This window comes from Mesocricetus auratus, unplaced genomic scaffold, assembly GCF_017639785.1.
Source record: "Mesocricetus auratus isolate SY011 unplaced genomic scaffold, BCM_Maur_2.0 Super-Scaffold_100676, whole genome shotgun sequence".
In the NCBI taxonomy this organism is placed as follows: domain Eukaryota; kingdom Metazoa; phylum Chordata; class Mammalia; order Rodentia; family Cricetidae; genus Mesocricetus; species Mesocricetus auratus.
The window spans coordinates 3,361,250-3,376,601 of NW_024429266.1; the positions used below are offsets into that span (position 1 = coordinate 3,361,250).

The 15,352-nt window shown below is 41.7% G+C and overlaps 1 protein-coding gene across 2 annotated transcripts in view; it reads left to right on the top strand.

Moving 5' to 3' along the window:
* Positions 1-15,352, top strand: part of Dtl (denticleless E3 ubiquitin protein ligase homolog) — a 37,117-nt gene that overhangs the window by 2,118 nt on the left and 19,647 nt on the right. For both annotated transcript variants that reach the window (XM_005082871.4, XM_040738419.1), the window contains exons 2-10: positions 2,864-2,989; positions 3,608-3,706; positions 4,394-4,455; positions 4,534-4,654; positions 8,298-8,363; positions 9,588-9,700; positions 11,808-11,881; positions 13,323-13,426; positions 13,658-13,762. In XM_005082871.4, coding sequence (XP_005082928.1) covers positions 2,864-2,989; positions 3,608-3,706; positions 4,394-4,455; positions 4,534-4,654; positions 8,298-8,363; positions 9,588-9,700; positions 11,808-11,881; positions 13,323-13,426; positions 13,658-13,762 — 870 coding nt within the window. The remainder of the gene's footprint in view (positions 1-2,863; positions 2,990-3,607; positions 3,707-4,393; positions 4,456-4,533; positions 4,655-8,297; positions 8,364-9,587; positions 9,701-11,807; positions 11,882-13,322; positions 13,427-13,657; positions 13,763-15,352) is intronic.

The window sequence follows — 15,352 nt, forward strand, 5'->3', positions numbered from 1 at the left end:
CATAATGCTTTAGGCAAAAGGCAAATTTTTATTGAAAAATGCATCTTTTAAAGAAATGGATTTAAGCCAGGCATTGGTGGCGCACACCTTTAATGCCAGCACTCGGGAGGCAGAGGCAGGTGGATCTCTGTGAGTTCGAGGCCAGCTTGGTCTACAGATCGAGTTCCAGGACAGCCTCCAAAACAATACAAAGAAACCCTGTCTCGAGAAACCAAAAAGAAAAATGGATTTAGGTATCTGATGCCTTATGATCTCAACTGTCTCATAATTAAGGACACAAATTTTTAATCAAAATATATAATGGACACCTACAAATTTATCTTTTGACAATGAAGGTGTAGATGTGGATTTGAGAATATCTTTTATAAAAGTAGAAAAAAGGAAGTGTGGAAGGTGACAGGAAAGGGAACCCCTTAGCCCTCTCAGACCGCAGCTTCAGAAATAATGCTGTGTGGAAGTTGTAGAATGTCAAGGTATTGATCCTCTGAAAACAAACAAAAACAGCCGTATTTCTTGTGAGTATGGGCTGTTAACTTTCTGCTGAAGAAAAAATGGACTTTTCCAGATGAGTGAGTGTTGGGTCTGGGGAATACTACAGGTTCATATTTGTAGCACAGTAAAGATCCAAAAGTGTGTTGTGGGGAGTTGCAGAAGTCTGGAGTAAACCTCAGGGAGTCCCTTTAAACACTTCAGTTTGAGGATTAGCTGCAGGTAAAGGTGCAGCATCCAGGAATTGGCTTAATGGAGAAATTTTCCCAGAGCGTTTCGTGTCTTCAGTTTTACTTATTTGATTCCCCTTTGAGTTTGTGTGTTGAGCCACTAAATTTGTAAAATCCCACAACACACACGTGTGTACATTAACATTTTTTAGCTGTTGCCTTTTGTTTTCCAGTGTACTCTTTTAGGTGGGCATTTATGAACCTAACATTCTTTTAGTGGTCTTTCACAGAGTTTTTACTACGATATTTGGTATTAACATTACGAAGCAATGACCCCATGAGTAGCTATTAAATCTAGTTTTAAGTTCCTTTTCCCCTTTCTGCTCATTCCTTCTCAAATTAGATTTGACCGAGGATCTGCCAGGCTAAAATGCCTTCTGTCAGCGAGGTTCCCTTTCTCGTCATCTGTCATTTCTACTCTGCTGAAGGAAGCATTCTTTAGTCTCCTTGGACCTCTTGTGTCTCAAGGTTTACGTACTTTTAAATAAAGAGAATGTGAGAATTGGCAGTGCCCTGAGACGGGAGTTTACACTTGCAGTCGCTCATGGCTCCTTCACTTCCTTGGTCGTCAGCGTCTCTTATGAGGCTGGGCGTGCTAACCTGAAATCATCTGAAGAGTGGTGGGCCCGCCTTCAATCTCCATAGCACTGAAAGCAGGAGAACCTGGCCCACCCCTCACTCATTGCTGCAGGGGTGAATTAGCAGGGCAATGCTGGAGAGCTCGCCCTGGTGGTGAGGACAGAGGAGAACCGGTAGGCAGATGAGCCCTGCAGCTGCCCAGGCCCAGACCCAGGGTTGTGACCCAGCACCCACTAAATCTATGACCTGCTGCGCTGGAGCTCCTGAAGGGACCTGGCCTGCAGACCCAAAGCTGCAGGATCTCCACAACACAGGGCAACAACAGGACATCCTGGAGGAGTCCTCGGGAGGGCCCAGTGTCGATAGCGCAGTAAAACCAGACCAGGGTTTACAGTGTGACTCCTGCTGTACCACACTGCAACTTCCATGACGATATTTTTAAGTTTTTCCTTTTTTCTCTTAAATTTTGTTTTATTTGGGGGGCATTGCAGGGGCGAAGGAAGGGCGCGAAGGGACATGGATATGAATGGGATCAAGATGTGTGATGTGAATAAATAAAAAGAAAGTTAGAAAAGGTTCATAAACTAGTCACAGAACCAAAAGCAAAGAATATTCAACCTTTGTGCATTTAAAATGAGCCAACCTACCTGGTAATATAAACCAAATTGTGGATGATGACTTACTGTTAGGACCATGTACATTAGGAACTTTATTTCTGATGAAATGAAAATTTAGTCTTAAGCCGTTCTATGAAGCCTCTGTGACCTTACTCTTGGGCACACCACTTTTAAGTCATTCTCATATTTGTTAAGATGCTTTCATGGGTTCCTGTTAGAATTGTAGGATCCTAGAATTTCAGCACACTTAGGGAAAAGGAACTCAAATTATTAGTCAATCTGGTACTAACTACAATAGGCAGGTTGATACAGTAACCCTTTGTATGCTGATTGTATATAATGATTGTTATTTACTTGAGTTTCTCATTAGAGATTCCCAAAATGAACTGTCACGGAAGGGAGTAACAGTTTAATTGGTAATGCATTAGTGGCTGTTTCTTTGCTAGAAGAGTCAGATCTCTTGAATGTACAAGGTGCTGGTCATATACACTAGTTTTCTACATTTAAGGTGGTAAAACCCAAGCTGGGTATGGTGGCCCACGCCTTTAATCCCAACACTTGGGAGTTAGAAGCAGATGACTTCAAGGCCAGCCTGGGCTACATAATGAGTTCAGTGACAGCCAGAGCTCTATATAAGGAACCTATATATATCTCCATCCCAGTGTTCTCAACATATGTTGGGAGTGCGCTTTGATTTCTTCCTAAGAACAGCTTAAGAAAATACCAGAAATGGTGTTCTGGAGAGCTATAGATAGTGAGTTAAATATGTAAAGTTCTATATGAACAAATATTTAGCCAGGTGTGTGGTAGCTCTCACCGATTATCCCCATCATTTGGGAGGCAGAAACAGGATCATTGCAACTTCCATGCCTCAAAATACTAGCAACAAAAAATGAAAATGCTAAAACGTTTACACTTTTAATTCTCAAAGGAATTGTCTTGTTTTAGGGTGGTCTTCTCATTACCCTCTGCAATCCCTTCTAAGTGGTTATCAGTGCAACGGTAATGACGAGCATACATCTTATGGAGAAACAGGAGTCCCTGTTCCTCCTTTTGGATGCACTTTCTGTACAGGTAAGAGAATGACTACACTAAGCTTGAACAGAACTTTATTTCCTACTTAGAGGGAAAATACACTTTGAAAGAAAAGTAACTTGGGTAGATGTTAAAATTATTCTAATTCTTCTGTGAGTTACAAGGTAGATGTTTTTGGAATTAGGGATTTGGTTTTATTTTTAACAGTTATTTTTTTAAAATGTGAACAGAAATAGAAGTTCTTGACTCGAGTCTTACGGTTTAATAGAAGAAATATTATAAAAGGGAAGCTTAGAACCAACAGGCTAGATCAGCTGCTGGTCTGTGTCTTGCTTTTCTTTGCCATTGGTTGGCCAGTACTACTCTTGATTTAGCCTTTCCCAGGTCAGAGTATCTGAAGACAATTTGATGGTTTGGGGTCTTTATGTGTATGGGTATGTGTGTGTGTACCACAGAAGTCAGAAAAAAAGACCTGAGGTCCCTGGGAACTGGAGGTACAGACGATTGTACCTTGCCATGTGGGCGTGGGAATGAAACTCCAGACTCCTGTCAGAGCAACAAATGCTCTTGACCTCTGAGCCACCTCCAGCCCTGTTTGCAGTCATTTACTACCTTTGTGCTCATTCGAAACTCTTGATGTTCTGTGTTTGTACCCAGCTCCCACTATGGAGCATATATTAGCAGTTGCCAATGAAGAAGGCTTCGTCAGATTGTATAACACAGAATCACAAACCAGCAGAAAGACATGCTTCAAGGGTGAGTCTGTGCTTTGTAACATTTTAATTTATAAAGCCTTTGGTAAATTCTAGCTTAATACAGACATAGTAGTGACATAGGACACAGTATTAAGGTGGTGGTCCAGCTTGAATAATGGCGCACAGTGAGCAGTAAGCTCCTCCACAGAATAGGGTCAGAGCATGCAGGACTACAGTCAAAGCATATCAGACAGAGTTATTTCCTTGTTGGAACCTAAGGCTTTAGACCTAGAGAATGTCTCAAGAAGATTTTAGTTTAGAGAAAGTTTTACCAATTCATTTCAGGGAAGGGCTTTGGGTAGATGCGTGTGTGTGCATGTGGAGGCCAGAGGTTGGTGCTATGTGTTTTCCTGTATCGAGCTCTGCCCTACTCACTTTGTGAGACAAGAGCTCACGGAGCTCATTAATTTCATCGAACCAGGTGCTTTACGAACACCCATGAAGTCAGGTCCTCCTGCTGGTGCAGCAGGTACTTCTCCCAGCCCTCAGTTGGCTTTGGATGGTGGCTCTCACATGTGTCCTGGAGATGGGTGGTGTCTATGACTCACCCCATAATGCTCTTGGCCCGTTGACAATAGACTGCTAGCCACCTTTTTATAGTTAAGAACTTGAAGGTGTTTAAACTTCTGCTGGTATGACTGTCATAGGACATACCTGGATATGTAACACTCACACTGTCTTTGTCTAGAGTGGATGGCTCACTGGAATGCTGTCTTTGACCTGGCCTGGGTCCCCGGTGAACTTAAACTTGTAAGTGACTTTTATTAGGCCTGAGTAGATGCAGAGAAAAGGTTTCTTTCTTAAATTTAACTATATTCTTTTTGGAAGGTTACAGCAGCGGGTGACCAAACAGCCAAATTTTGGGATGTAAACGCTGGTGAGTTGATGGGAACTTGCAAAGGCCATCAGTGCAGCCTCAAGTCTGTAGCTTTTTCCAAGTTTCAAAAAGGTATGTTGGTGCTCATCATTTCATCTCTGCCCTAATTGTTTATGTCTTTGCCCTGTTGAAGTGGTAGTGGAGATTTTAGTATAACTGAAGTAAAATTGGTTATGACCTATTAAAAAATGTTTTGCTGTGTATATGTGTCTGTGCTCCACATGTGTGCTATGCCTGCCGGGGCCAGAAGAGGGCACTGGATCTCCCCTGGGACTAGAGTTTGTGAGCTGCCATGAGCGTGCTAGGAATGAAACCCAGGTCCTCTGGAAAAGCAATCTCTTAGCTTCTGAGCCATCCCTGCAGCCCCTTGTGGCTCTTCCTAGGTCATTATCTCCAGCGTGTCCTGGGAAGTTAAAAGTCTGCTACTCCCTGAGATTCGTCCGCTTCTGCCTCCCATGTGCTGGGATTAAAGGCATGTGCTATTTGCTCTAGGCAAAATGCCCTGCTTTTAGAAGGAGTATTTTCATTTATTCACACAAATACTCAGGAATATTAAAGCAAGCTATTGAGTTGGTTTTGGCTTTTGGCAAAGTTAAATTTTTTTGTATTATTTTTCTGAGACAGATTCTCAGACTACCCAGAAACTGACCTCCCACTTCAGCCTGCCAAGTTGGTGTTACAGGCATGTGCCTCATTCCCAGGTCACAGAGTTACTTTTATCCTGCTGTAGTTGATGTTGAGTTTCGATTGCCACATAACCTCACTAATGTGTGTATTATGTGAATTTATGAATGCCTGTGTTCTGATTTGTTGTACTCTTAGATTTAAGTTTATATAAAGTTCATAGGAATAATTTATGATCGTGAAAATTTACCTAATTAAATAATATTGGAAAGGGAAACACCATGTCTTTGGGTGCTTTTGCTTAATTTTAAAAGTGTACATGTGGATAAGTTTATGCCATTCTTGTGTAAAAGGAAAGACACTGGATTGTACATGGAGCTAGTGAATTTTTATCCTGGCTGCTAGTAGTGGATGAGTTAGCCTAGGTGGAAACTGCCCACAAGGTCTCATTGTTTCATCAGTGAAACAGATGAGGTTTCAGCCTGCCTCCCCCTCAGTCATGCATAGAATGGCTTATAGCCAACTTTACATTTTATTTTGGACTTTGCAATGCCGTTTTGATCTACTTGGGTCTTCAGTGCCCAAGACCATTTAATTTGTGAAAATAACTGAATATAAAGACAAGATGAGGATTGAACTTAACTTTTTAAAACTTGGAGACTAAATGTTTAGTGCAGGTTTTGTATGGATTTTTTAGTTTTATAGTAGCATGGTAGAAAACATCTTTGGTCCGGTTATTCACCTCTGTGTGAACAGGATGCAGGTGGTCCTAATTGGGTATGGTAACACTAATGAAATTTGTCTCCCTTTTCCCTCCCGGTCCTCCCATATAACTCCTAAAGGTGTGACCATTTACATTGTTTTTGCTTATGTGTGTATTTGTCAGGGTTCTGTGGCTATGGAGAATACTGTTGTTCTTGCAGTTGCTTTCTGCTTAATCATGGGAAACCCTCCCAACTTTTGTTTCTTTATTTCTTCATTGTTAATCAGGAGTATAACAAAGCTCACAGTTGTTTGGAGACAAGGCCCCAAAGTAAAACTGCTGTGAATTTTAAACTTTGGTAAATTCAGGGAAAGTGGGCCACACTAACATGTGTATGTGTACAAACCGACCATGTGACCACTCCACACATGGTGTGGTTAAAGGGAAGGGTTTAATTGTAGATATGAGAGAACAGCCAGAGGATCTAGGAGAGTCCAGAGCAGAGAAAGTAGTAGCCTGAGTGTGGCCAGCAGTCTGGACTTGGCCATGAGAGAGACAGAGTAAGCGGATGGACAGAGAACATAGCTGAAATAGCAGGGTTAAAGGAGAATGGGTAGCTGGGGTGGCGTGAAGCCCATGAGCTGGGGAAGTTTATGGTAGAGGAGGAGGTAAGCAGAGCCAGGATGCCAGCATGGACTTTGAAATGTCTGAGAGGCACAGGTGATTATGAGGGAGCCTGGAGGCCAACTTAGGCACCACAAGTAGCCATATGTCCCCTCTGCCTTTGGGAGTTTGGGGAAATAGTTTTCTTTGGACCTGACAGTATGTTCATACAGCCTGCTGTGTCATTTAGTAGTGCTTGTAGTGCATCTACCTAAGGCTGACCCCTGGGGCTTAGAAACTTATCAGGGGCTGGTCCATCGAGGAAATTGATTTCCTCTCTCTACAACTATTGATCTCCTGTAGTCTTCATCTAAGGGTGAAGCCTTGTGAAATTTCCTGCATCCGTGCTGGCTTATTGGCTGGTGTTGCCGTTGTGTGTGCCTGACTTAGGCAGCCCTGCTAATCTAGAGACGCCGTCTCTCAGCAGGTGTTGTTCCTTCTTAACCTCCAGCTCCTGCAGTGCTGGTGAGACTGTGGTGGGGTGATGCGGCTGATGGGCCAGTTGCGGGTGGCACACAGCAGTCTCTCCCTGCATTTTGAGCAGCTGTGTGTCTGTAAATCGTCTCCGTCTGCTACAAACAGAAGCTGCTTTGATGAGGACTGACACTGCTTGCTGGGCAGGTGCACGCACAGGGTAAACTGTTGACACTGCATCGCATACCGTAAGATGTGCTTGTTTACACTGCAGCTCCATCAGAGATGAGGCTGAGTTTGAAGACAGAAATAAAGGTTCCCTCTTTAGTGCTTCTCCTCTGGTAGCTCTTGTGATAGAGTCCTCGCCACTTCAGTCTCTTCCCTGGTTTCTCCACCTCTAAAAGTTGGTGGCACGCTTTTCTGTGGTGTAGTCACTACAGAACGATGTGTTTTGTTCAGTATCCACAAAGCTCTCACTCAAGTAGTAGTTCTGGTGCTTTGTTCAGTGGATAGCTGTTACATTTGAGGCAGTCTGTTAAATGCTCGCTCCTCCATATAAGAAGCAGAATTTTGGGAGCTGGAGAGATGGCTCTGAGGTTAAGAGCACTGGCTGCTCTTGAAGAGATCCTGAGTTCAGTTCCCAGCAACCACATACATGGTGGCTCACAGCCACCTGCAGTGAGATCTGGTGCCCTCTCCTGGTCTGCAGGCAGAACACTGTATACATAATAAATAAATAGATCTTTTTTTTTGAAAAGCAAATTTAAAATTTTTTTAATTTATGGGTAGTTTTTGTACTGAGTGAATGTTATACCACTGAAGCCATACCTAGCTTTCACTTTTACTTAAAATAAAAAACATTACAAATAAATGCAGGGTGTGTGTTCCGTTTGATCCCGGTGCCCCCTTCCATGCCCAGAGGCAGTCCTTTTACAAATTGCATGAGACTGCATAGTCTCATGTTCAAACAATACGACTTGCCGCATTGGAGTATAGACTCTATAGTCATTCTGCTAAGAATACTTTTAGGAGTTACTTATCTTTTCTCTGCCCCTTTCTCATCTGTAAAGTAGGAAACCTACCTACTAGACGGACAGGAAAAATTGAGATACTGCGTGAAAAGTCTGTAGAGCAGTATGTACTACTTAAGGGAGTAAACTCCTCTGTGTTAACAATTGTTTGGTTAACATTTTACTGGAATTTCTAGAGTCAAATTCAGGATTTTTGGAGAATGTATTCTCTGGTAAATTTAAGTGACATGTATCTTTTGACTAGCTTTGCCAACATCTTGATGAACTCTTTTTCCCACAGCTGTATTCTCTACAGGTGGAAGAGATGGCAACATTATGATCTGGGATACCAGGTGCAACAAAAAAGGTAAGCTAGTTTTCTCTTAATCGTGATAAATGTGTGTCCCCTTCTGCTTAGTAACGTAATTATACTAAAGATGGAATGAAAATATCAGTGATTTCCTCTGATACCAGCAGGGGGCACTGGTGTTCACAGGCCTACATTTCTGCTCATTGCTCAATTGTCAAGGTAATGACTTTTACAAAGTTATTAACTTACATTTTAAATCTCATATTGTTTCCAAATTATAATTCCATTTACCCAAACTTTTGGTAGAATTGAAACTAATAATGGCATAGGTTAATTGGAGAAAGATTTTGAATTCCATGTCGTGTCGTTCTCCCCCAGACAGGGTTTCTCTGTAGACCAGGCTGGCCTCAAACTCACAGAGATCTGCCTGCCTCTGCCTCTGCCTCCCCAGTGCTGGGATTAAAGGCGTGCGCCACCAGAGCCCCGCTAGGTTTGAGTAATTTGTTTTTAATTTTCCTTTTTTTTTTGGTCCGGCAAGACACCTTATCAAATAAAGGTGCTTGCCATCAGAGCGTGACTGCCTTAGCTCAGTTCCCGCATGATAGAAGGAGAGAACAAACGCCCTCCAGGTGTCCTCTGATAGCACGGGCTGTATTACACTCCCCTCACTTAAAAATTCACTTTTCGTTTTAAAGAATCTCATTAAATTAAATACAAACTTGTATTGCACCATGGTGATGCTAAAGCAGATGGTCATTGATGCGTTTACTGCTAATTTATATATTGGTTTTAAAATATTAATAAACTTCCTTGGAGCAGTTTTGGTTTCATAGCAACATTGAAGTGCTGAGAGTTGTGTATATGCTCAGCACCTGCACACACAGCCTTCCCCCATCGGTATCCTGCATTCATGTGGTTGCAGATTTTCAGCTGGTCAATGTTCATTGACACATGACCACTTCAATCCATAATTCGCACTAGGGACTAGGGTTTATCTTTCATGTTACATATGATGTATGGACATTAGCAAGTAGATGACTTGTCTCTACCATTATAACACATAGAAGAGTTCGTTGCCCTAAAATGGGTGTGCTCTGGTGTTCATATCTACTGCCTCACTAAACCTTACTACCACTGTTTTTTTAACTCTCTTCATAGTTTAATTTATATTGTGCTAGTTAGTCAAAATCACATAAATCTGAAGTCCTGTATAAAAATGTTCAAATGTTATGTTGAGCTTGAAATCAGAAAACACTAAAACCAATTTCCTTGGATCTTTAGATGGATTTTATAGACAAGTGAATCAGATCAGTGGCGCTCACAACACTGCAGACAAGCAGACCCCTTCAAAACCCAAGAAGAAACAAAACTCAAAAGGTCTTGCTCCTTCTGTGGTAAGATTTTAGAGACATTTATGTATAAATAGGGTCTTGTTGTGTTTGCTTGTTTTTGAGACAAGATCTCCGCATATGCTTAGTCTGGCCTGGAATACTAGCTACATGGCTTCAGTGACCTAGCATTCATCAGTACAATTATGAAGCATCAACAAGAATAATTTTATGGTGGAGGGGCCACCACAGCATGAGAAACTGTATTAAAGGGTTGCAACATTAGGAAGGTTGGGGAACACTACTCTAAAATAAGCCTAGCAGTGGTGGTGCATGCCTTTAGTTCCAGTACTCAGCATACAGGGGTAGGCCAATGTCTGTGAGTTCAAGGTCAGCCTGGACTACAGAGAGAGATCTAGTACAGCCAGGGCTATTACACAGAGAAACTCTGCCTCAAAAAACCAAAATAAATAAACAAACAAATTAATACTGATGCATTGTTAACTACTTAAAATGAACATTTTAATTAACTGCAAGATCTCTTCCTAATCTTGAAGGATATAGGTTTAGAGCTTAATAAGCCAGAGGGAAGTGAATGAAGTGTCACACTCTGAAAACATGTCATCTCAACAGGAGAGGGGAGCTGTACAACTAACAACTAGGCTGGCTAACACCGTGCTGTTTCAGTCACACCCTTCAGAACCAGTCTTCTGGTGTGCATGACACACTGTTTTATCTCTTCTGGCACTCTTGCTCTCTGCAGAGTGTGTAAGTCTGATCGCTTGAACATTTTGAGAATGGCCAGCAGCTCAGCTGTTTACTCTGGGATACCTGGGTTTTCCCGGTTCCCTGGATGTCACCTAGTAAAGGTGACTCATAGTCACTCAGTAGCTGGTGGTATTGGGGTGGGGAACTGCCGTGCTTGTGGAAAGTGAGCGGATGTTTCTTAGAGCAGGTAGGAAGTCAAGTTGAGCGTGTAAGACACCCCTTTCCCCTCCCCATCTCTTCAGCAGTCTGGCCTTTTGTTTAGATGCCCGGGCACACTGGCAAATATGATCATTTTACAGCCTGACACTGCTGCCATGTATGAAGTAGAGACAAGCTCCAGCCATGCCCATAGTACGTCTTTTTCTAGAAAAGAAAAGTGGCTGTTGATTTCATTTGTGCAATCTGGTGATATTCCTGGTATGTAAGGTTTGAGTAAATATTTATGGAGAAGTATAACTGCCAAACTATTGTGGCTAAAGGCTTCATCTTCCATTGGATTTTCAGGAGACCTTGTGAGGTTAGTAGCACTTGGGAGATAAAGCTCCCCTAACCCTCCCCTTTCCTGCACATGGGACACATGGCATGATGGGCAGAAGGGGAACTTACGGAGCCAGTTCTCTTGCTCTGTGTGGCTTCTCAGTATTGAACTCAGTTCTTCAGGCTTGGCAGCAGCTGCCTTCCCCCACTAAAACACCTTACCAACCTAGGACGTGTGTGGGCGGGCATGTGTGTCTTCTTTTAGGGATTGTTGGTTTTTTGGGGGGAGGTTTCTGGGTTGTTTGTGGTATTTGTTTGGTTTGTTTTTGGAGCTAGGGTCTCTACATAGCCCTGGATGTCTTGAAACTTACTATGTAGAACAGACTGGCCTCCCAATACATGTGCCACCATTCCTTTAATTTATATTACTATCAAAAATATGGCATCCTTTTTCACCTTCCCTTTACTCCTCCCCATCTCTCAAAATCATGGCTCCTTTGTCTTTGCTATTACATCATACATACACATGCATACATGCCTAAATATATAAACATAGCCTGTTCAGTTTGTTTAATGTATATGACTTCAGAGCTGACTACATGGTATTGAATAACTGGAAAAGGAGTTCTCCATAGGAGAGAGACTTATCTCTCCTGCTCTCGGCATTGCTTAATTGCCTGTAGTTCTTTGTCTGTGCGTGGGGCGCTGTGAGATCCCCCTCTGTGTTAGCATGTATAAGTATTATACTTTCAGTCTTGTTTAGGCAGCCATATTGTTCAGGCATCATCGGGGAAGCTTCCTGACATTTCTAGAAGACATAATCTGACAGCAGCTTCAGAAAAGCTAGTTTTAAGGACCTTGTTCTCTTACTGGTGAAGACTGTGATGACCAAAACAGAATTCCTTCTTTTTCTTGCTTGTGCTATTAGGATTCCCAGCAGAGTGTTACTGTGGTCCTGTTTCAGGATGAGAGCACGTTGGTCTCAGCAGGAGCTGTGGATGGGTAAAAAGACTTTCTTTTCCTTACGTTTCCTCAGTGCTTTCCGGGAAAGCTACTGTAGTACTTAATTATGTGTCTTACTTTCAGTATAGTGGGTGCTGTAGCTAGGAAGAAGTTTAGAGGTCACAGCGGGAACTATACAGCCAGAACTCAAATAATTAAGATAATATGTGTGCTGTGCTTGGCACAAATCTCTAACTCATAGAAACAATGTTTCCTGCTGTGGGGTGGGGACTTGCTTGCCTTTTATCAGTACAGTTAAGGCCTAATATACTTATCTATGGTTGATCTAAAGTTTGATGGCCAGGTGAGTCTGTGGTGCTTATTCGTTTATTCTTTTTCTACTGAATACTATAGAAAATAGATTATGTGCAGGGACTCTTTGAAGTGTATCTTTTTGCCCATTGTATTTCCAAGTGTATTATTGTATTCTGGTTTTATTTTGGTTTTGGTTTGTTTGTTTGGTTGGTTGGTTGTTTTGACAGGGCTTCTTTCTCTATGTAGTCCTGACTGTCCTGGTACTCACTTTGTAGACCAGGCTAACCTCGAACTCACAGAGATCCACCTGCCTCTGCCTCTTGAGTGGTGGGATTAAAGGTATATACCACCCATCTGGTTCATTCAAGTTTTTGATTTAAAAAATGTTTTACTAATTAGGTTTTTTGTTGTTTCCTATGGGAATTTAAATCTTTCTATGAAGAAGGAGTAGGGAGTTTGCAAAGTTACTACTGTGTTTGTGAATAACTGCTAAAGACGCTGCCTTTTTATGAGAAGTGCATGGTTTCAGATTACCCACAAAAGTAGAAGCAAGGGTTAAGACAATTATCCCAATAGGTGAAGTGGAAAACATTTTCTCCTTTCACAGGAAAGAGTGTTTAGTTAAGGAGTTATGTATAGAAGTAATGCACCCTGCATTTCAGGGGATATGGGCAGAGTGTTAAAGACTTAGGAAGTTTTTTATCTGGAAGAACAATGGAACAGCAACTATCAGCATCTAACCTCCATCTTCCTTTTCCCGCTACCCTGAAGTAAGTGCCAGTGACTCATCATTGGGTCAGATCACATCTGTTTCCGTTTTGTATGAACTGTAATCTTGACATTGGAAACAATAGTGTTGAATTCCCAGTGAGATGTCCTCAGTGTAACTGGACAGTGTGACGGACGAGATAGATTAAAAGTCATTTCACACTCTGTAAATAAAATTGTTGAAATAGGTCTAGATTATTGGTTCTCAACCTTCAGGTTGTGAGCACTTTGACCCTTCCATTCACGGGAATCATCTAGGATTCTCTGCATATCAGATATTTGAATTGTGATTCATACCATTAGCAAAATTACAGCTAATAAGTAGCAATGAAAATCATCTTATGATGGGGGAGTCACTGCAAGTTGAGGAACTATTGCAGCATTCAAAAGGTTGAGAACCACTGGTCTTGGTTTTTAGGATAATCAAGGTGTGGGATTTACGAAAGAATTATACTACTTATCGACAAGAACCCATAGCATCCAAGTCTTTCCTGTACCCAGGGACCAGCACTCGAAAACTAGGTAAGCCTTTGTTTTATCTGTAGGATTTGGGGGTTAAAGTGTGAATTTCAACTAAAAAAAATTGTTTTAATACCAGGCTGATTTTCAGCAAAGACTTCAAAAACAAAGTATATGGTTGTAAAGATAAAATCCTAATATTGTTTTGATTTTTATATAAGAAATACTTATCTTGTGGCATGAACTGTTTTGTACCCAAGGTTTAACCTCATGGACATTCACTAACTTTTCCAGGGTACTCAAGTTTGGTTTTAGATTCTACTGGTTCTACTTTATTTGCCAACTGCACAGATGACAACATCTATATGTTCAATATGACTGGCTTAAAAACTTCTCCAGGTAAGATAGTAGTCATTCAGATTCTCTTAACAGGAAACTAATAGTTGCTTTTCTGCTAATGATAATTCAGTAGTGGTTTTCTTTTTTTTCTTCTTCTTTTTTTTTTCTTTGTCTTGTTTTCCTAAAATAAACAAGCCACATGAGGGAAGACTGCCATCCTATTAATTAGTTCCTCTGGTGTTTTACTAAGTGTATGTTCCTGTGACTGTCGCACAAGTGAAGCCACGTTCTTTGGCCTGTGTTTGGGGTTATCACTCATCTCTCTAAGGTTTATTTATTTTATATGTATGAGTGTTTTGCTTATGTGTCAAGTCTGTGGACTTTAGAAGGGGGCGGTAATCAGATCTCCTAGAACTAGAGTTGTAGATGGTGTGAGCCACCAAATGGGTGCTGGTAGTCAAATCTGGGTCCTCTGTAAGAACCAGTGCCGTAAACCACTGGCCATCTCTCCAGCCCCTATAGTTATCTTGATTCTCTGTTTAATAAACTTGAGAATAAAGGAAACTTCTCTTGAGTTTTACAGACTTCCCGGATAGTTTTTTGCCTTCTCAATGTTGGGTGAAGACCATTATCTCCAGAGGTGTTTCTTCCTTAATGTACATTTTTCCCTCTCCCTCAAGAATATAAAATTAGGGGGCTGGGTGCAGTGGGGTGGGGGGGATTGATGACTCAGCAGTTAAGAGCACTGGCTGCTTTTGCAGAGGACTCGGGTTCAATTGCCAGTACTTGCAGGGCAGCTCACATCTGTCTTCACCCCAGTTCCAAGGGATCAGAGATGCCCTCTTCTGGCTTCTGTGTAGGAAGCTGGGCGTGCACAAGGTACACAACCATGCAGGCAAACCACCCATGCATACTGAAGTAAGTAAATGTTTTTAAAGGAATAGAAAGAATAGACACTGAGACTAGCAAATATTGTTGTAAGAAACTAAAGTTTCTAAAGCACACTGTAAGGGGTTGCAGATTGCATTTTTTAAATAACCAGTTACTTGGGCAATCTATGTATGTGTTAGTGCCATGAGTCTTCCTCAAAGTCTAGTAGTTTGGTTAAAAAATCTTTGAATTCAGCCGGGCGTTGGTGGCGCACACCTTTAATCCCAGCACTTGGGAGGCAGAGGCAGGCGGATCTCTGTGAGTTCAAGGCCAGCCTGGTCTACTAAGGGAGTTCCAGGACAGGCTCCAAGACAATACAGAGAAACCCTGTCTCAAAAAACCAAAAAAAAAAAAAAAAATCTTTGAATTCCACACCACATTCCCAGAGCTGCTTGGTTCCCAAATGGTCCAAGAACAAGAAATATTCAAATACTATGGAACTTGGTATTTGCTTATGCTTTTAGAGAAATTTCCAAATATTTCCCCTAGCCATCTTCCAGAATTATTCTATCTTCAGAGGTGCTATACTTGGTATGACCTTTAAAATCAGCAAGGGAATGCAGCTCTGTGGTGGAGTGCTTGGCTAGTGTGCATAAGGTCTTAGGTTCAATCCCTGGTACCATACAATAAAAGGAAAAGAAAAGGAAAACTATGCTATAGCTTGGAAAGATAGCCCAGTTGGTAAAGTGCTTGCCACTCAGACAGGAGACCTGAGTTTGG